Genomic DNA, 20,485 nt, shown 5'->3' with positions numbered 1-20,485 from the left:
CAAATCTCATACATAATCTAGAGATCTATTAGTTGCCTCTTGTCTTGCACGTTCTGTTCCACCGTCATTCCTTCCCACTCCCGTCTAAACATCCCTCCATGCGCCTGCGCAATATAGGACTTTCTCTCTCCGCCGTCCACTCTTCCAGCCACTTTAATACCCTGCGCCTGCGCTTTACATCTCCTTGTCTGAGGCAGACACTTTAGCTCCATTCTCCCAGCGGATGTGCAGAGGAACGTAGGACGGTTTCTGCGCCTGCGTAGTAAGCCCGAGGCGGAGCCAGCCGGCGTCCTTCTCTGCAGAGGGTGACGTCACCCTCTCCCTGCCCTGCTGTCGGCTCCACCCCTGCCCGGAGAGGGGGAGGGCCCGGATTCGCCGGCTTCAGGCGCCGCCATGGCTGCCATATTTGAGAAGAAGTGAATGCTGGAGGAGGCGGCGGCCTGGGCGGAGCAGCACCCTCCCCATTCTCCCCAGGGCGGTGGGTCTCCCGGGTCTCTCGCGGCCGGGCGAAGGAAATTTGGAGGCGGCCCCGGCCAGTTGGAGACAGCGGTTTAGGCTGGGCTGAGGAGCCGGGAGGCGGCGGCTTTGGCCTAAGATGGCGGACCCGGCGGAGTGCAACATCAAAGTGATGTGTCGCTTCAGGCCCCTCAACGACTCGGAGGTGACTCGAGGCGACAAGTACATCGCCAAGTTCCAGGCCGAAGACACCGTCGTCATCGCGGTGAGGGCAGGCAGGGGGCCCGCGAGGAGGAGGAAGGGGGTCCCCCGGGGGTGGGGCGGCGGGAGAGTGGCGGGGCCCGCTAAAAGGGCTTGAGAGGGCGCGGGGAGCGGAGGGCGACCTGTGGGGCAAGTGGGGGGTGGCGGCGGCTGCAGTCCAGGCGCCCGGAGCACAGGGCGGCGGATGGAGCTGAGGCGAGCCGCTGAATGGGCCGGAGAAGACTGATGGGCATTCTTGCGCGAGTGGGCGCTGGCCTCTGGCAGACGGAGCAGCTGCAAAGCCCTTGGCCCTCGCCTCCTCTGGGTAGGGGATGCACGGATGGCAATCAGATCGTCTAGGGGAAAATAAGCTCCATGGTGTCATAAGCCTAGCTGCTGAGCGGGGCAGTTTGGCCAGTCATAAAGCTCTTGGCAAAAAAAGAAAAGAGGAAAGAAAAAAGCCACTCGTGTGGTTCTGCTCCGCCTGTTCTTTCATTCCGTACTGCAGGCCTCCACTGGATGGGAAGAAAAAGCAGTACTTGTAAATGCATGGTATCTGCTAACAGTTGTGTCACGGCTTCCCACCCCACCTTCCGTCTCTGGGAGCTGGTATCAGCTGACACTTATTTGTAGTGAAGCTAGCTTATTTTTTTAAACCTCTGCAATTTACTGGTTGTAAAATGTTGAGCTGTAAAGCTGAGTGAGCTTGCAAATTCTTGAATAATTAACAGAATGTGAAATTCTTGACACATTGAACTTAAAGCATATTGCAGACATAGAGCTTGAACTGCACTAATAGTGACTTAGGCACTGTAATAAAAAGTACATGAGAGAGAATGGTTAAAAGCCAAGTCTTGGCTAAGCTTGGATGTTAACCTCTAGATGCTCATGGAACTGACATATCAAAATACTTCAGAAGTCATCAAATGTGTGTTGGGGGCTGGGAGGCAGAAATGCCAAAGAACAAGGTTTTTATGCTCATCAACTAATCTAATGTTTGATGTTTAAATCCTTCAGAAACATTACTTTTGTTGAAATAAATTACTACATAGAGATCAATGAAATGGATTTTGTGGAGGCACACAAGTTTTGCCTATGTTACCAGTTTGACAGCTCATTTAACATTTTGTACCAAATTCTAGATCAGTGTACAGTAGCTTTCTTGTTGGTAAGCATTTGCTCATGCGTAGGTTCTGTAAGACTAAGCTTGCTTTCCCCCCTCAGAAAACAAGTGTCTCATTTAAGAATGCCTTATTCTAACTTCGGTGTTAAAGATCATCATGCCACATTAAGTCTAGAGAATCTCCATTTTAAAGCTGGCTTAGAGAAAACTTATTTTGCTGCTCTGCAGGTTATTTTTCATTCAAAGCCACCCAAATCAGATATCCGAGGAGAACAGTAGTTCACAACTAGGACAAATGACTAACTGGTTAAAATAAATTCTTGAACTGCAGTAGGGATGTGCATGAACTGGTTTGGAGGCCCTTTTACGGACCTCCAAACCGGTTCGAAAGTCCGGAGGTTTGGCCAGTACAAAGAGGAGAGCTGGTCTTGTGGTAGCAAGCATGACTTATCCACTTAGCTAAGCCGGGTCTGCCCTGGTTGCATACAAATGGGAGACTTGATGTGTGAGCACTGTAAGATATTCCCCTAAAGGGATGGAGCTGCACTTGGAAGAGCATCTAGGTTCCAAGTTCCCTTCCCTAGCATCTTCAAGATAGGTCTGAGAGAGATTCCTGCCTGCAACCTTGGAGAAGCCACTGTCAGTCTGTGCAGACAATACTGAGCGGGATGGACCTATGGTCTGACTCAGTATATGGCAGCTTCCTATGTTCCTAAAGGTGGGGGGGATAGCTTTAAGGACTGGTGAGGGTGCTCCCCCACCCGTGTGTTTCCCCTACTGGCGCTATGCTTTAAAATGGCCCCACAGGGTGACAGCATACCTCCTTGCCATCCTGGTGTGTGGTGGACTGGAAGTTCCCCGCGGAGCCATTTTAAAGCCCAATGCGGGTGGGGGAAAGCGCCCACCCCTGTCCTTAAAGCTATCCCACTCCCACCTTCAAACCGGCAGTTGCTGGTTCCGTGCACATCCCTAAACTGCAGTATTAAATTTGCAACTCAGCTTTACCAAAATTCTGGATATCTGGTTAAATTTAATGTATGCTGCTCTCTTCTGATAAGCTTGACAAACACATGCCAGAATATTAGTAATTAGGTCACTTGACAGTCAAATTGTAAACAATAAGCTATTTTACAGCTTGTGTGTGTGGTGGTTTGGAGGGCCTTGCACATACCTCCACCTTCACAAATTTCTCATGTAAGATGTCTGATGTGATGGGGGTGCTTTGAAACCTTGTTTCGGATGGGCTTAGTGAGATAATATGGAAGAATATTGCCAGTTGTATGTGGGAGACACTTTCTTTTGACTGTGTTGGGCGTGAGACTTTGTTCAAATCCCAGTTCGGGCTTGGTGATGTGGCCAAAAGTATCCAGTATGTTTCTGCTACCCATCCGTAAAACATGAATTATAGTAACCATATCTTCTGTGGTTGCTGTGAAGATGAGCAATATAAAGGCTATAAAGCATATGGCATGCTTCCAAGGGATTAAACAATACATTGTGTCCTCCCCAAGGCTTGGGCAAGGAAGAGTAATTCCACCTGGGTCATATTCACTGGTATGATAGCCATAAGATAAGTGATAAGATGAACAGGAATTGAAAAGTCTCCTTAATATTAGTAATGGAGTGTGAGCATCTACAACTAGAGATTGGGATGAGATGGCAAGCCTCTGGGATGGGAGCCAGAAAGATTGCTGGAGTTTAAAATCCCTCTTCTTGGCTGCCTTTTCTCATCTTCCTTGCCTTGTGTCTGAGCACTCTACTTTCAGAAACTTCATCCCCTTCTTCAATTTCCTATGGCTTCCCAGCATAACTTTTGGCCCTTAAGCCTTATTTTCTGCCTGCCTTACTTACACTACTGTATTCTGAAGTATTGTCACCTATGGCCTCTGCTCCGGAACCAAAGCACAGGACCAATGTGCTGGCTCCACCTTGCCTTATAGTGCAACTATATATATTTTACAATCTTGATCACATAGCATAACGAAAGCAACTTAGTCTGTTTGGCACTGCAGCTACAGCACGTTTGAGCTTCTTATACTTGTCATTTGAATAAAAGGTTTAACTTGCAATTCAGGACAAAAATCGAAGTCTACAAATCAAACTAAACTTCTGTGTAGAGGTTATTGGGGAAGGCTGGCTTTGTATGCAGACTTAAACCATGCTAAGGTTTGAAAGTTACCTTAGGTATCCATGCATTCAATATAGAATGGATTTGGGAACATTTTATTTTATTTCTTTATGTTTACATTCATATCTGGCTGTTCTCTCTATGAAGCCCAGAGTGCTGCACATGGTTATGTATGCTATCACAAGAACCCAGTGAGGAACACAGGAAGCTGCCATATACTGAGTCAGACCATTTGTCTGTCTAGCTCAGTATTGTCTACACAGACTGGCAGCGGCTTCTCCAAGGTTGCAGGCAGGAATCTCTCTTAGCCCTATCTTGGAGATGCTAGGGAGGGAACTTGGAACCGAGATGCTCTTCCCAGAGCAGCTCCATCCCCTGAGGAGAATACCTTACAGTGCTCACACATCAGGTCTCCCATTCATATGCAACCAGGGCAGACTCTGTTTAGCTAAGTAGGGATGTGCACGAACTGGTCCAGAGGCTATTGTAGAGGCCTCCGAACCAGTTCGAACGTGGCGCAGTTTGGTGGTTCGTAGCTGGGGTGTGCGTGGTTCTTTAAGGGCGGGGGGTGTACTTACCCCTCCCACCGCTTTCCTCTCACTGGTGCTCCTTTTTAAAAGCAGTTTTGGGGGCAGCAGTGTGCCTCCTTGCCCCTGATTTTGGCCAGATGTACCGTGCGCGTGTCACACGCTTGCATGTTGGGTGGGCGCATGTGTGTAGGCATACATCAGGCAGGTACACATGACATGCGCATGTGAGCATGGTACTTCTGGCCAAAAACGGGGGCAGGGGTGGCAGGGAGGTATGCTGCTGCCCCAATAACTGCTTTTAAAAAGGAGTGCCAGTGGGAGGGGTAAGTGTAACTCCCTGCCCTTAAAGAAACCCCTGGTGCTGAACTGCAGAGGCGCGGTTCCATGCACACCACTATAGCTAAGGGGACAAGTCATGCTTGCTCTCCTCTCCTGGTACATTAGGCTGAAAGAGGTGACTGGCCCTGAGTCACCCAGTGAGTTTCATGGCTGAATGGGGATTTGAACTCGGATCTCCCTGGTCCTGGTCCAAAAAAACCGCTACACCATGCTGGTGTAATGGTCTAACTATTGAGTATGAAAAGTGTTTACTATATCAATAGTCCTTTATTCTAAATATGAGTGACAATGTCAAGGTGTGTGGAATGGTTTATACTTAAATAATTGTAAGGGGCAGAAAGATTTTTTTGGACCACTGTATCACTGAGACTGGATGGTCCCATCTACTAGCTATCCACAGGTAAAGTGTAGAGTACCACAGTATGGCATAAGTAGGGCATGGATGTACCTTGTTAAGAATAATAGCTTGAAATTATAGAAGGAATACAGAAGCTACAATGCTTGTCGTCCTATTAAGTACACCATAAGGTCTGGTTCACTACATGCAAGCCAAGTTTGTTTTGTTTTCCTTCAGTTTACAGGATCATTAGAGAAACCCATGTATGTATTTCAGTGCATATACTCTTTCCATTTTTGTTTCTCACTATGGCAGTCTCATTGCATGTAGGTACTTAACATGTGTTCCCACCTCTCCCAGCAGGAGTTTCTGCCCCCTGCTTTTTTGCACTTGAGCTGGCTGTAGTTTACTGGTCTCTCTCCACCCCCCCTTTCCTACATCTTGCCATTTCTCTTTTTATTCCTTTCCTCACCAGCTATAGTCAGCTCTGCTTTCACAGAATTTGGAGACTTTCGTGGTGAGTAGGCTGTAGTGACTGGCTGCCGGGGGAGTGAGATAGGAATGGAGTAAAGCAAGCCTCAGCTCTGATGGGAGCACTTCCAAATGGAAACAGTCTTCTTGCTGTTGAGCCTCGGAGTATTTACTGATAGGTTCTGGCAACACAAAATGCTGCTTGCTGTAGGCAAGCAGTCTAGTGACTATTTGCATGTCTTTTTCTTTGGTATACTTTTACATGTAAGTACAGCCCTCCTGGAACAGGCCCATGGCCTCTCTGGTCCAGCATCACACTTCACACAGCTGCTTTACTAGCTGCCTCTGAGAAGCCCACAGGCAAGAGGTGAGGGCATACCCTATCTCTTGTTGTTGCTCCCCTGCAACTGCTATTTAGAGGTATCATGCCTCTGATGCTGGAGGTGACCTGTAGTCCTCCATGAATTTGTCTAAGCCCCTTTTTAAAGCCATCCAAGTTAATGGCCATCACCACATCCCGTGGCAGAGAATTCCATAGATTAACTATGCATTGTATGGAAAAAGTACCTCCATTTTGTTAGTCCTAAATTTCCTGGCCTTCAGTTTTATGGGATGACCCCTGGTTCTAGTGTTGTGTTTTGTGTGAGAGGGAGAAGAATTTCTCTGTTCACTCTCTCTACTCCATACATTATTTTATACATCTCTATCATGTCTCCCTGTAGTTGCCTCTTTTTCAAACTAAAAAGCCCCAAATGCTGTAGCCTTGCTTCATAAGTAAGGTAATACCCTTGATCATCTTGGTTACCCTCTTCTGCACCTCTTCCAGTTCTACAGTGTCCTTCTTAAGATATGGTGACCAGAACTGTATGCAGTACTCCAAATGTGGCCGCACCATAGATTTATATAAGGGCATTATAATATTAGCATTTTTATTTTCAGTCCCCTTTCTAATGATCACTAGCATGGAATTTGCCTTTTTCATGTCTAACATGAAACTTGGATGCTTCAGTGTCCAAATCTATTTTGCCAATTTTTTCAACATTTTTTAAGATGGTAAGCATATGGAATGGGTTTCTGCAACTTATACACTTGCTAACTATGTTCACGCTTTAAGAAGTTATTGGATTATGATTATACCTGTCTTAATAATGAGAGTTCAGATCATAGAGGTCTGAAAATATAGGAAGGTGCCTTATACTGAGTCAGACCATGGGTCCAACAAGCTCAGTATTGTCTGCCCATTCTGGCAGTGGCTTTCCCAAGGTTGCAGGTAGGAGTATCTCCCTGTCCTATCTTGGATATGCCAGGGAGGGAACCTGGGACCTTCTGCATGTAGCTGCTCTTCCCAGAGAAGCTCCATGCCTTAAGGAGAATATCTTAAAGTGTTCACATGTAGTCTTCCATTCAAATGCAAACCAGGGCAGACTCTGCTTAGCAAAGAGGACAATTCATGCTTTCTACCACAAGACTGAGCACTTTAAGTGGCGTAGAGGGGAAATGCTTGACTAGCAAGCAGAAGGTTGCAGGTTCGAATCACCTCTGGTACTATATCAGCAGTGATATAGGAAGATGCTGAAAGGCATTATCTCATACTGTGCAGGAGGAGGCAAGGGTAAACCCCTCTTGTATTCTACCAAAAGAAAACCACAGGGCTCTGTGAGCGCCAGGAGTCAAAATCGACTTGACGGCACTCTTCATCTTGCCACAAGACCAGCTCTCCTTCCATGAGTCAAAGCATGTTTGGAAGGCTTTGACACTTTACTGCTATAAAACATGAGGCACAGTAGAGTTCTTATTGGAGTTTTGGTAGTATTGGTAACCCATCATGTTTGACACTTTAATTTATTCTTGAGGCTTATTCTGTGGCACTGTATACATATGTTTTAAATATGTCTTGTATTTGTATCACTCTCGTGACAGATTAAGGAAGGCGACATAGCATAATTCAACATAAAGTTTATTCAAGTTCCTTGTAAGGATGAGCCTAAATTGATGTATTTGGATGGGTGGCAGGGGACATAAGAGTCTTATTGGATCAGGCTCAAGGCCTATCTAGTCCAGCATCCTATTTCTCACAGTGGGAAGCCCACAAGCCAGGAGATAAAGGCATGTCCCCTCTCCTGCTCTTGCTTTCCTGAAACTGGTATTCAGAGGTAGCCTGTAGTCGCTGATGGACTTGTCCTCCATGAATTTGACTAGACCCCTTTTAAAGCCATCTAAGCTTGTGGTCATTACCACCTTGAATGGCAGAGAATTCCATAAATTATGTGTTGTGTGAAAAAGTGCTTCCTTCTTGTCGGACCTAAACCTTTTGGCAATCAGTTTCATGGATGACCCCTGGTTCTAATGTTGTGATAGAGGAAGGAAAAACTCCCTCAAAACACTATGCCTAATCTTATAAATTTTATGTTTCCACTTAGTCACCATTTTTCTAAACTAAAAAACCCAAATGTTGTAACCTTACCTTGGTTTTTTTTAAAAAGTGCTCTGGCCCCCTAGTCACTTGTTGCTCTCTCCTGCAACTTTTCCAGTTCTATAATATCCTCTTTGATTTCTTTATGGTCATATCTCAAACACCCCCTTTTAAGTTAGAACTGCACTTACCCAAATAGAAGGCAATTCTGAATTTAAGATGACACCCTTAAAAATACAGATTAAATAGAAGTTATGCCTCTGTTTATGAAAAAGGCAGAGGACTCTGAATTTAAGACAACACTCCAATTTGGGGAAAAACCTAGTCTTGGATTCAGAGAAATATGGTGAGTTAATATAGTCCATATGTATAGTTTTGCAAAGTCTGGGAGCAGAGATCTGTGACTTCTTTTCTTAAGTACAGTTATATTGAATGGACACACATGGATGTTCTTTCCTTTCACTTGAGTGTAAGTAATGTTTTATGTTGGCACATCCTTGAGAGAGTCCCATTTGCTCTACCAGTATCTAGTTCTAAAGCAGAGTAAGGACATATAGTCCTTACTCTACTTCAGTTATCTGTGACAAAGCAGAATAGAAGTCTCTGCTTCCATGAAACCAAGCATCACTTTTATATCGACAAGCAGTTGCAAGAAGAAAAGGCCAGAACCTTTCACCATGTGAAAGAATATTCACTGACTAAAGAATACTGTGTAATAGGATTTACTTTCAACTATGTGGAGTTATATTTTTAAAGAAAATTGCATGGAATGTAGATAAAATAAATTCATGTTGGTCTTTTGTGTGAACTTGCCTTTAGGCTTTGATAAAATAGGGTGGAAGTATGTCCTTGTTTTCATGGCTGCCAGAGGTTCACAAAGCTTGGCTGGCCTTCATAGTTGGCCATTATTTTAGTATATTTGTCTGTATTTTCCTTTCCCTACTTCCCTGAGTTCTGACACAGGTGGAATCTCTTGCTGTTTCTACATGTCTCCAAAGCCTGTTATGGTGAGGCTGATCCTTTCCATGAGTTCTCTGCAAAGTGTGGTCATCTTGGGCGAGATAAGAGGTCTTCCCCTTTGTATGGGGTTACAAAGGCAGAAAGATTTATGGTTGCTTCTAATCACACCTATGGACTCCAGATGACTGCATTTTCTGCAGGCAACTCCTGCAGAAAAGGGGGAGAATAGAGTTTCAGAACTTATTTTGTATGTGTGGTATACAGTAAAGGTAAAATTGTACCCTCGAGTCGGTGTTGACTCCCGGTGACCAAAGAGCAATGTGGTTTGAGGGGTTTACCATTGCCTCCTCCCGTGGAGTGTGAGATGATGCCTTTCAGCACCTTCCTATATTGCTGCTGCCCGATATAGGTGTTTCCCATATTTTGGGAAACATATTCCCATATTCTGGGAAACATACCAGCGGGGATTCAAACCAGCTTCTGCTGTTTTCTGCAGTGATTTGGATCTGTATTTGTGCTTCCAGATGTTGTCTTTCTCCAGCAATTGTAGAAGCATTTGTGAATGACCAGTCTAACTTGCAGGTATCTTGTTTTAGTTGACATCAACTGTGCCAATCTCTGTGTTGGCTGCTGTTAAGCCAAGCATGCTAGTAGGATGAATGAGGGTGGCAAGGGGAATAGCAACCTTTGAGCAAGACTAGAATTGGTAGAGGCAAACTTTCCTGGTTAACAGTACTTCAGTGAGGTACTTGCTGTTTTACTTGGGTTTATGGCTGCTGTTGCTAGGTAAGATGTATTGTTTAAATCCAATGTAAACTGGAAACCAAACCTACTTTTATAAAATGGATAAAATCCATTTTTATAAAGTAGTTTTCTGTTCTAAACAAGAAGTTCAGTGAACCTGTGTAAGTACCCTTGTAGTTTCCCCACCCCATTAGCGTATGAAGTTGTAATTGCTGAATTTTCAAATAATTTGCCAATTTAAGAGGAATTTTCACATGCATAATGAAATATAAGATGTACAACATCAGGTACATAGGAAACTGCCTCATACCATGTCCAAACAATTTAGCTCAATATTCTCTCTGCTGACCGGCAGCAGTGCTCCAAGGAAAGACTCTTCTTTCCCAGCCCTACCTGGAAATGTTGGAGATTGAACCTGGGACCTTCTGCATGCAAAGCAAACTTTCTTCCACTAAGCTATGGCCCTATCCCAATAAGTCACTTAATCTGGTGGCCCCAGGGCTAGTACCAGGGTTCAGCATAGCTGTCCTGCTGTTGAGGGCTCCAGTGTTACCTCTAGTGCAATTACCTAATGAGAGTTATCTGTGGCATATTTTACATTAGACTTGGGTGAATACTTCAGATATTTAAACTTTTATATTTGTGTTGATATGCACCTAAGCCAATGCCAACCTTCATGATGGTATCAGTTGATTGACTCTGTAGTACTATGAAATATACATGCTTACATTTCTGTCCAATGCTGAGAATTGGTGTTCATCCACATATCCCAGAAATCCTGTTTCATTATTATTTAAAAGTTTTCCATTTCAGACAAAAGCAGCTGAAAGCTTGGCTTTTGTTTTATAACAATAAAATATTTTATTTTGACCTTATTAATGCATAGTAAAGTTTGTGTAACTGGAAAAACTTTTGGGTCAAAGCTACAGTTAGATATAACTTTGAGTTTCCAGAATCCTAATAGTTAAACTTTTATTAAAGGCTTGAAGAAGTGGCTTCCTGTGCCTCTGTTCTTTGGTTATTTAAATTGGCATTGTTGAGTTTCTCCAGAAGTATTCATCACCTGCTCAGGTACCCTGGCTTGTTTGTAAGCCATTTAATTGTTTTGAAATCCAACCTCTTAGTGCTTTGGGCATAATTCTCCCAAAGTCTAGCACTTCAGAATCCCATTGATTTCAACTGGAGAGGTTTAAGCACTTCCTTTAATTCTTTTTCATTGACATCAAGGGGCTTAAGTGCTTAATATGGGAACTCCTGCTTCATCATTTAAAGAATCGGTTTCAGATTATACTTGAGTAGATCTTGGACTGTACATATCTTTAACAAGGAGAATACTAAAACCTAAAGTTCATTAATATTTCTACCTGATGATCGTAGTTAGGAGTGATTAAAATAATTACCAAATGTATAGCTGTCTAACTCCAGATAGATTTTGTCTGTTCAGTGGCTTTTTCCTCTTAGATTTTATGTTATCAAGGCACTTTCTCAGCTGCTAGAGGTATGAATACAAGTAATTTTCAAGTCATCTTGCCTTGAGTATTCCTGATTGCAAGGTGCTCAGAAACAACTTGTAGCAACCAGAATTCAGGTGACTCAGCTGCTAAACTTCTAACTTGGTGAATAAAATTCAGGAAATACTAAACCATGATTGTTATCCTTTCAACTAACAGACTGAGCTCATTCCTATACTTGGACAACATTTTTAAATAACAAGCTCTGTCTTGTATTTGAAGCCCTGCTAGGAGTTGGTAGAGCTGAACATTACTCTGTGTTAGACAACATGGTAAGACTAGGAAGAGGTTAAGAGATAAAAATTAGTTTGCTAAACAATTCAATAATAGTCCCTAATAGTGGTATAATTTCAAGTTTTATACTCTGATCTTCTCTGGTGTCTGAAAAGTGTTACCTCAAGCCTCAGTAGTATATTTTTATCTTGGTATTTCAGCTGTTGTAAAGGCTTAGGCTCTTACATTTTGCATATTGGATATTCACATGGTACACATCTTTCAGTCACCTTTGTCAGCTGAAAAGTTGGACAGAAATAACCAGACTGAAAAATGTCGTCCTCTTCCTCTTGTAATTTCGTTTCAATGGTTTTTTGAATTGTTTATCTTTCAAACAGAGAAATTTGCTTTAATTAGAAAGAACATGAAAATTAGCCTAAACTTTTCATTCTAAAGAACTTCATTTTTGCAATGTGGTTAATTGGTGTATGCAAATTTTCCTTTCCTGACTCAAGTCAGTTAATGAATAAACTGGCTGAACCAGTTTTAACCAGCTCTTAGCAGCCTTCTCAGTCAACTAGCCCAGGAATGACTTCTATCAGCGATGAGTCATTTCTGCAGTGTGCTCAGAGAAGCTGCCTACAAATGATTACAAAACCTTAACTTTCAAAACCCAGAGAGCTAAGAAAAAGATTCTGGTAAACCCAGAAGTTCTGATAGGTTACTGCTGCCACCAGATCTCTCCTACAGGCTACTCTGAATGGGAATTGGAGTGATCAAAGACCCCCATTTGCCTTTTCCTCCTTGCTAACAAGCAAGTGTATAAATCCAATTGCTCTCCTAGGCGTCTGCCTGCACATGGAGTTAGTTGTTAATTTGGCCAAGCTCTCATTGAGACATGTCTTGTACCAGAGAAATCCCCCTTTCTCCTGCTGGGTTAGTAACCAACCCTTGGAGGTGTGTAAAAAGTAAAGAACAGAAAAAAAGACTTATTAAAAATACTACAGCCTGGTTCTGTCTGAGGCTTTCAGCTTTTTAGATACACTGAAAAACACTTAGTTGGTTACAAGAATGCTTCAGTACGCCTTGCTGGTTCTAAGGTGGCACACTTTGAAAGCTTCATTACTTAGTTGCAAAGAATGGCTATTTAGGAAAATGCAAAGCACACACACAAATAAATATAAATTCCTGACATGAAGTCTGACTAAACATGCTTTTCTTGTTCTGAATTCCCAAAGCCAAAGACCCTAGCTTCCTTCCCTTGAACTCGCCAAACTCCTGAAGATTAAGCCTCCTGCAATCCTGTCTTACAAGGATCTTCAGTTATCCTGCTGCAGCAAAACTCAGTTGCCGCATGTCCTCCTCCATGCTCTGAGCACAGACTCTCTTTCTTCTTCCCAGAATTTCCCCTGCAGCTCTCAGGTCCCACCCACCTGGTTGACTGATTGGTTGAGCCCTGGAGTTCACCAGCCTGTCAGTCAAGACAAGGGTTCACTTCCTGTTAACTCTTTAGAGGGTGGGGAGACTGGTCCCTACATGCAGTAACTCTCAAAAGTATCAAACATGGTAGATTAAAGATCTAGTCTAACTGTAAACTTCTGTTTCTATAATAGCTTATTTTTGTCTTTCCAGTCCAAACCGTATGCATTTGACCGTGTATTCCAGTCACACACATCACAGGAGCAAGTATATAATGACTGTGCAAAAAAGATTGTCAAAGGTAAGAGGAGACTTCTTAATATATAGCAATTACAAAGGCACACGTCACAAATGGAGGCTTGTGGGCATAGTGCTATGGCTGCCTTGTCCTTCTTCCACCTAATGGTGGTTTGGTTTTGGAGGAAACAGTGTAGTTTTGGTTGAAGAATGACTTTGGTTTGTGAGACTGTTATGCTCCTTCAAGCTGTAGTCTGTACTTATAGCCCACATTCTCTGCAGCATTATGAGGGAGCAAGGGCACTAGCTGCACAAAGACTTGCCATGCAGTCCAGTGCAAGAGGAGAGGGGTGGGAAAGCAATTCTTGTGTCTCTTCTCTCCTTGTATGCTTTGCTGCCAGAAATATATCCCTGAGAGTCGTGTGACCCCAAGTACTCAATTTGGGAGTTGTCCTGAATGGTCAGGACAGGATTACCTCTGCAGGGTTACCTCTTTAGCTTGTGTACTACCTGCATCTTTGCTTGGAGCAGCAAAGCTGACCACTGTCACTCATGCCTTGGTCACATTGATGCTCTATTTACTAGGGATGTGCAAAACGTTTTGTGGTCAAAACATTTTGATTCAAAACGGGCTTGAAACAGAATGCCTTTTAAGTAAAGGGCTTGTTCTGAGCTTGGAAGAGAACCATTCCATTTCGAATAGAAACAATGTGACATTCTGAGTGCCATTAAGAGGCCTGTCTTCCTCTTGCTGATTGGTTTTCTGGCACTGGCTTCTGATGGGTTTGCAATCTTCTTGCTGCTTGGTTGGCTTGTTGTCATACAAATCAACTGTGCCCCCTTTGGCAGGGGTCGGGGGGGGAGCAGGAGTGGGGGGCACATAAGGAATGAATTTCAAAATGTATTCAAAGGGACTGGGAGGTAGAGAGAGCTCTTGAAGAGGATATATCAGGAGAGGAGGAGGGAATCAAGGCAGGTTTGATTTTTGTGGTTTTCTTTTCTCGGCACTGAATTTAATGAATAGAGTATGCTTTGCTATTGCTGCTATAACCATCTGGTTTTGTTGGATCGCAGACTGACAAAGGCAGAACTTGGGTGCCTGCCTTCCTTGAGTTGTGGTTTGGTTGGTTTTTGAGAGTATTGTGGCAAGAAATGGACAGTGGCGGGTGTATGTATAATTTGTGATCGCTGGGATAAGTGCCATTTCTGGCCTTGAGACTAACTTGTGCTTCACTCACTGCTCTGGTCTGCGCGGCAATCTGCATTGCAAGGCGTGCTCAGGTTGCTCTAGTTGAGCTTATGGCTGTGCTTGCTGCTGCTGTGGCAGCTGTTGCAGTGCTAGGAAGTAAGGAGACATCATAGTGTGAGAGAGAGCAGCTTGTGCCAGTGGTGTTACTGCAGCTCAGGCACTGTGGCTGGCAGTGGATTCTGGGTCAGTGATTCTTTTTTTGCCATTTTTGGACTGTTTGAAATATGTGTTCTGTGTTGGGAGGGGCAGATTCCTTTTTACTGTGTGCTTCTAATTGGCAGTGTTTTGCAAGGCCGGGTTGCAAAATGCATTGCTAATCGCGATGCAAAACTTGTGCGGGCTGCACTCTGTGAGTGCGGCTTGTTCCGGCCATAGGGAACAATGAGGGAACTCGAGACACCCCGTAGTTCTCCATGGGTAGCTCCTAGGGACACCAAAGTGGGTTGTGTGGTAGGGCATGATGATTCTACCCAACCCACAAAAGAAATGGGTGAGTCCTAATTTTTTTTAACCTTTCCCTCAAACCTCCATAGGATCCTAGGAGCTACCCATGGGGAACAATGGGGTGTCTTGAATTTCCCCATTGTTCCCTAAGGCTGAAGCGCTCACAACATTTTGAGTTATTCCTCAAAACAACCAGGATCAACTCCTGTTCTGACAAAATGTTTTACATTTCATTTTGAGCTTGAAGCAAAACAAAAATCCATTTTGTGCACATCCCTACTATTTTCCCTGTGCGGCATAGGTTTGCCCTTGAAAAATGTGGAAACTTGCAACGATTCCAGAATACAGCCAGACTGGCAACAGGCCAGACTGTCGGCAGGAGCCAAGCAAGTATCTTGCTGCTTCATCCACATTGACTCACAGTTTTTCGTGCACAACTCAGGGTGCTTTTGTTATCTCTTTAAAGCCCTTAACAGTTTGAGGGCCAGTATACCTAAAGAACCACCTCCTTGCTTATGAGCCTGCCCAAACATTGTGATCACTTGGGTAGGGGTCCCTGCTTAGAGCCTCACCTCCACCAGAGGATTTCTTGTACCTAGATTGTAGACTGCCTTCCCCTGGAGGCCTGGCAGGCCCTCTCACTGGTAGCTTTTCACTGTTGGGTTAAAGCGTTTCTTTTCAGACTGGCATTTGCCTTGACTTATTGTTGGTTGGTGTTTTACTGTGTGTCATTGCTGGCTCAGTTTCTATTTTAATTGTGTTCTTTGTTGTGCACCGCTTAGTAGTGGTATACAATTACATAAATTTATCCTTCGTATACCTTCTTTCTAGATGTACTTGAGGGATACAATGGTACGATATTTGCTTATGGACAAACATCATCGGGGAAAACCCATACTATGGAGGTAAGAAATCTGGAAAGGAAATTTGGTAAGATGTTCATATTAAGCTCCCTGTCAAACCAGTGACTGATACTGCTTCCTTCCTTTGTAATGTACTCATTGCATATTCTTATTACTGTAACTTGCATAAATAGTACTTTTGTTTACTGTACCAGATTAGCAAAATGTATAAATTATATGGTTATCCCTCCCTTTTCCTATGGTAACTCTTGTCAAAAGATCACTTTTTCTTCAATAAAGTAATTATTCTTAAAGCTTGAACACAAGTTTAGTCCTAATATAGTTTTGTTACATTTTAAATACTTATTAGTTGCATAATTTTTTATAGTCATGTCAGGTGACTTCCTATTTATTTAAGTGGGTAAACATCTTGGTATTCTCCATGCAAAAAGTGTATTTGAATTGCTCACGTATCCTTGTTCCAAGACATGTGCTGTTGACTTCTATCAGTTCTTAAGTCAGTTCTGCTTTGTGTATAATAAATGGGCTGGGATCCAAAGAATCACATGCATGAACAGAAAATGCCTCCACCTGTGGCGTGGGGCAGTTGCCAACCTTCTTTTTAACTGCAGCAGTTTGTGCCACATTGAATCCTGCTCTGGAAGGCCTTGAGACATTCAGGAATAGGATATTTGATTTGTTTTTTTGCTGGGGATGAGAGTGTCTGAGAGGCTATTGTGGTGTGTATGGAGAAGTGGAGAACCCCTGGTGTGTGCACAACATTTTTGGGCTTGATCCAAAGGACCCCAATATACTCCTAGTTCCTTAATGTCCTCTTGACTCTTCATTGTTCAATGTTGGCAATTCCTTTTCTGTTTTTTGAATGTTCTGAGGCAGCATCTGGATGAAGAGTTGTGCAAACAGAGCTTGTACACAGGGCAGGAAGGGTAATTTCACCAATTTCTATTCCTTTTGCTGTCCTCTGTGTCTGCTGAAAATATGTCCCCAAGGGTCTTCCAGCCCTCAGGAACATATTTTTGGCAGGCAGAAGGGAGATGGATGAAAATTGCCCCTCTTCCCAGTGTGTGAGTGGAATTATTTGCTTGCACAAGTCTTAGTCTGGGTGCTGCTCCTGGTTTTATTTGACCAAAATATTCAGACTTCTAACTCTGCAGTTACTGGAAAGCAAAACACCAGTTCAAAGTCATTAGATATTGTTCTGAGCGACTGCATATTAGGAGTATTCATATTAATAATGCATAGGAAGTTGCCTTACACCAAGTCAGACCATTGGTCCTTCTTGCTCAGTATTGTCTACACAGACTGGCAGCAGTGTCTCCAAGGTTACAGGCAGGGATCTCTCTCATACCTGTCTGGAGATGCCAGAGAGGGAACTTGCCTCTTGCTTCTGACTGCAAAGTCATTACTACTTAATCTTTGTTTTGCTTGCATTGGGCTGCACATACTATTTACTTCCATAGAAGAATTAGGAAGATACTTAGCTTTCCACAGTTAAAATTTCAGAAGGTGATTTAGGTTTGGCTGAAGCATGTTCTGGATATGATTGTACAAATATGTTTAAAAATCTTTCTTCTGCGTGTTCAAAACATTTCTCGTATATGTAGTAATTACATTTTTGTTCCCTCTTTCAACCAAGGGGAAACTACATGATCCAGACGGGATGGGGATTATTCCAAGGATAGTGCAAGATATTTTTAATTATATTTATTCCATGGATGAAAATTTGGAGTTCCATATTAAGGTAACTCTTGTTTTGTTTTAATTGTATGTTTCAAGCCGGACAGCTCATCTCAGGATTGAGAGTACTTGGGATGTATAACTCCCATGACTCCATGAAATAGAAGTATGATTCCCTAAGGAGTAGAAAGTATAAATTACCACTCTAAAAAGATCACCCAAAATGCCAGATGCTTTACATGTAGACATTTAAAAACAAACGAAACACCAACCCTGCATATTCTGTATTTATTTTTTTAAAATAGCAGAATAAAATTCTATATCCTGTGCTATGCAGTAGGCTGCTTACTGGTTTTCTGAGTTCACCCAAAGCCTAGCTTTTGAAACATCATAAATGATTTGAAGTCCTTTCAAAGATGGTAAAAAAGTGGAGCGTGCTACAGGGGACAGTGGTTGGAGTAGATCTGCCTTGAAGTGGATAGGTGGATAACTAATGTTTGCTTGTGGCAATAGAACAAATGATTGCTACAGATATATTCTGTTGAAGGCTGGTCCTCCGTGTAATGAGCTCTTGCAGATTTTTTAACATATATAAACAACTTATGGCAAAGAAGCAGAGACAATATTTCTTTAGCTACAAATGTAAGCACTTTGCATCACTATCTGTTGTAATGATCTTATTTATACACCAAATGTCATTCAAGGGAAATATGCCATGTCTCTCTCTACAGAGACATTGACAAAACATTGGCCCCAATGCACATATTTGAAAGACACTAGAATCCTGAAACTCTAAAAAAAACATTTATACTAATCTTAAAGGAAAACATGAGATGTGTGTTTTTACTGACAGTTTTTTTCACTTTCACGCTGTGAACCCCCCCCCCCCCAAATTTGTCTCTTCTTGCCTTTAGTCTTTTTATGTTTAAGCTTGCCAGCTACTTTGGTACATGGACAGATGAATATTTATTTCTCAACACTTTTATACTTTCAGGTGTCGTATTTTGAAATTTATCTGGATAAAATAAGGGACCTTCTGGATGGTGAGCACATGTTCTTTTCTTGATGGGAAGTATCAGGCTCCTGTGTTGCAAATGGAGTATGATAGAACTTGATGATCTTGCAATTAATTTGTCTTGTAATCTAAAAGTTAGGAACCAGCAGGGTGGAATCTGTTAGACATGCAGTTGAAACCATATGCAGATAAATATGTTGCCTAGTTACTGATAGCTTTGGTTGTTGAAAAACTAAAGAGAAGATAAAATGGAGAGGAGAGACTGATCGGAGGGGGGGGTAGCTAGAGTCAAAGGTAGGTTTGAGGATAGATTAAAATGTGCAAGGAAACAAAAGAAAGATAAGAGGGCATTATAAGAGGGCCTTACAAGGGGTACCCATTTGAGGGGACATCACTTGAGCATGAAGAAAGGAATAAGACATTGATCGATGCACAATAGCAATAGCATTTACATTTATATACCGCTTTATAGCTGGAGCTCTCTAAGCGGTTTACAATGATTTAGCATATTGTCCCCAACATTCTGGGTACTCATTTTACCGACCTCGGAAGGTTGGAAGGCTGAGTCAACCTTGAGCCCCTGGTCAGGATTGAACTTGTAACCTTCTGGTTACAGGGCGGCAGTCTTACCACTGCGCCACCAGGGGCTTCTTAGAAGAAAGAGTAGCAGATTTAAAGGAGTGGGTAGTTAAGAGGAAGCTACAATGGGGAAGCTAGATGAATTCCATGATCTTTGGCAGATTACAAAGGTATAATGCCTTGGGATATTCTTTCTTTCTTTCTTTTTTTTTTTTTTTTAGGAAGGGCAGTAAGTAAGTTCAGATTTTATGTATAAATAGTGGAAACAAGGTGGATTTAATGTGGCAGTCTGATGGAAAGACTGTAGACGATAAGGAGGCTGTTATCACATGCAGCCTAATGCAGGCTAAGAGACCCGCCTAGCCCCGCTCTCAGACCTGCCTAGCCCCGCCCTCCTTTAATGTGGGCTACCGGATTATTTGTGTGCTGGGGCTGTGTTTAGCCTCGGCAGACATAGAGATGGGTGCTTAGAGCACCTCTCTCCTGGGGGACTCCTCCAATTCATCGCGTGTATTGCGCGGTGCATTGTGCAATTTCCAGAGCTCTGCGCTGCAGGAATGCAGCGTGGATTGTCTGTGAGCGCGCTCCGTAGTTCAGCAATATTGGCGCAGTCATCGGGGGGGGGGGGGGAGGTGAGTTAAACCAGTCTCCCCTGCTGGCTGCCCCACCCAGTCATTTGAACAACCTCACGATGGGATTAGTCTTATTCTTTGTAGTGGGTCATGCATCTTTGATATTCTCCAAATGTACAGGCATTCGAATTACTGCAAACATGATATTCCAGACCCAAAGAAAATTATGAACTTGGTTCTTATACCAGACACAGATATATTCATAGATCCTATTTTTTGAAGTACTCAAAAGATCTTTCTGATTCTATGTAGCAGTTTCATGTTCTGAGCAGGGCGTTGGAGTAAAAGACCTTCAAGGTTGAGAAAACATTGCAGCAACCTTGTAAGGTATAACAGAATTATTTCAAAAATAGATGGGTTTATGTTTAAAAGTTGGGCAGTAGGCAAAGGCCTCAGTACATATTCATTGCCTTAAAGAACCATCTTCTTAGCCTGGCTTCTAATGATATCTAGTCTTAGTTTTTAATCTGCTTTAAATTATTTTTAATTTTGTTTTGTTTGTGTTTAATCTTAATGTAAACTGCTCTGAGACACTTCAGGAAGGGCGGTATATACATTGAATGAATAAATACAAATAACATAAATTTGACAGAGCTGCAGTTTTGTTCAGTAGCTGTGTAGAGTTATAAGTATATAGGACATATATATAATGCACTGTATATTATCTTTCTCAACAATTTCTGACACTGCACAAAGCACATATTTTAGTGTCTCTTTGCTATGATTATTCATAGAAGAGGATAATGTTTTGTTTATACCTCTTCTACTTCCAATACTTCCAGTGAGTGGCTTTCATTAAAATAACAAGATTAATCACAAGCTCACTGAAAACTTTCAGTTTCATATGCTACAGTAATAAGAAAGGCAAAATCATTGAGATTGAGAATAATTAGAGAATAGAGAAT

The 20,485-nt window shown here is 42.7% G+C and overlaps 1 protein-coding gene across 1 annotated transcript in view; it reads left to right on the top strand.

Moving 5' to 3' along the window:
- Window positions 1–319: 319 nt before the first annotated feature.
- KIF5B (kinesin family member 5B) overlaps window positions 320–20,485 on the top strand; it is a 46,324-nt gene continuing 26,158 nt past the window's right edge. The window contains exons 1-5 of the mRNA XM_053261885.1: window positions 320–721; window positions 13,098–13,185; window positions 15,646–15,719; window positions 17,314–17,418; window positions 18,349–18,397. Of these exons, the coding sequence (XP_053117860.1) occupies window positions 596–721; window positions 13,098–13,185; window positions 15,646–15,719; window positions 17,314–17,418; window positions 18,349–18,397 (442 nt within the window). The 5' untranslated portion in view covers window positions 320–595. The remainder of the gene's footprint in view (window positions 722–13,097; window positions 13,186–15,645; window positions 15,720–17,313; window positions 17,419–18,348; window positions 18,398–20,485) is intronic.

This window comes from Hemicordylus capensis, chromosome 6, assembly GCF_027244095.1.
Source record: "Hemicordylus capensis ecotype Gifberg chromosome 6, rHemCap1.1.pri, whole genome shotgun sequence".
NCBI lineage: Eukaryota > Metazoa > Chordata > Lepidosauria > Squamata > Cordylidae > Hemicordylus > Hemicordylus capensis.
Note: the sequence above shows the minus strand (reverse complement) of the source record. Positions and strands in the feature narration are given on the sequence as shown.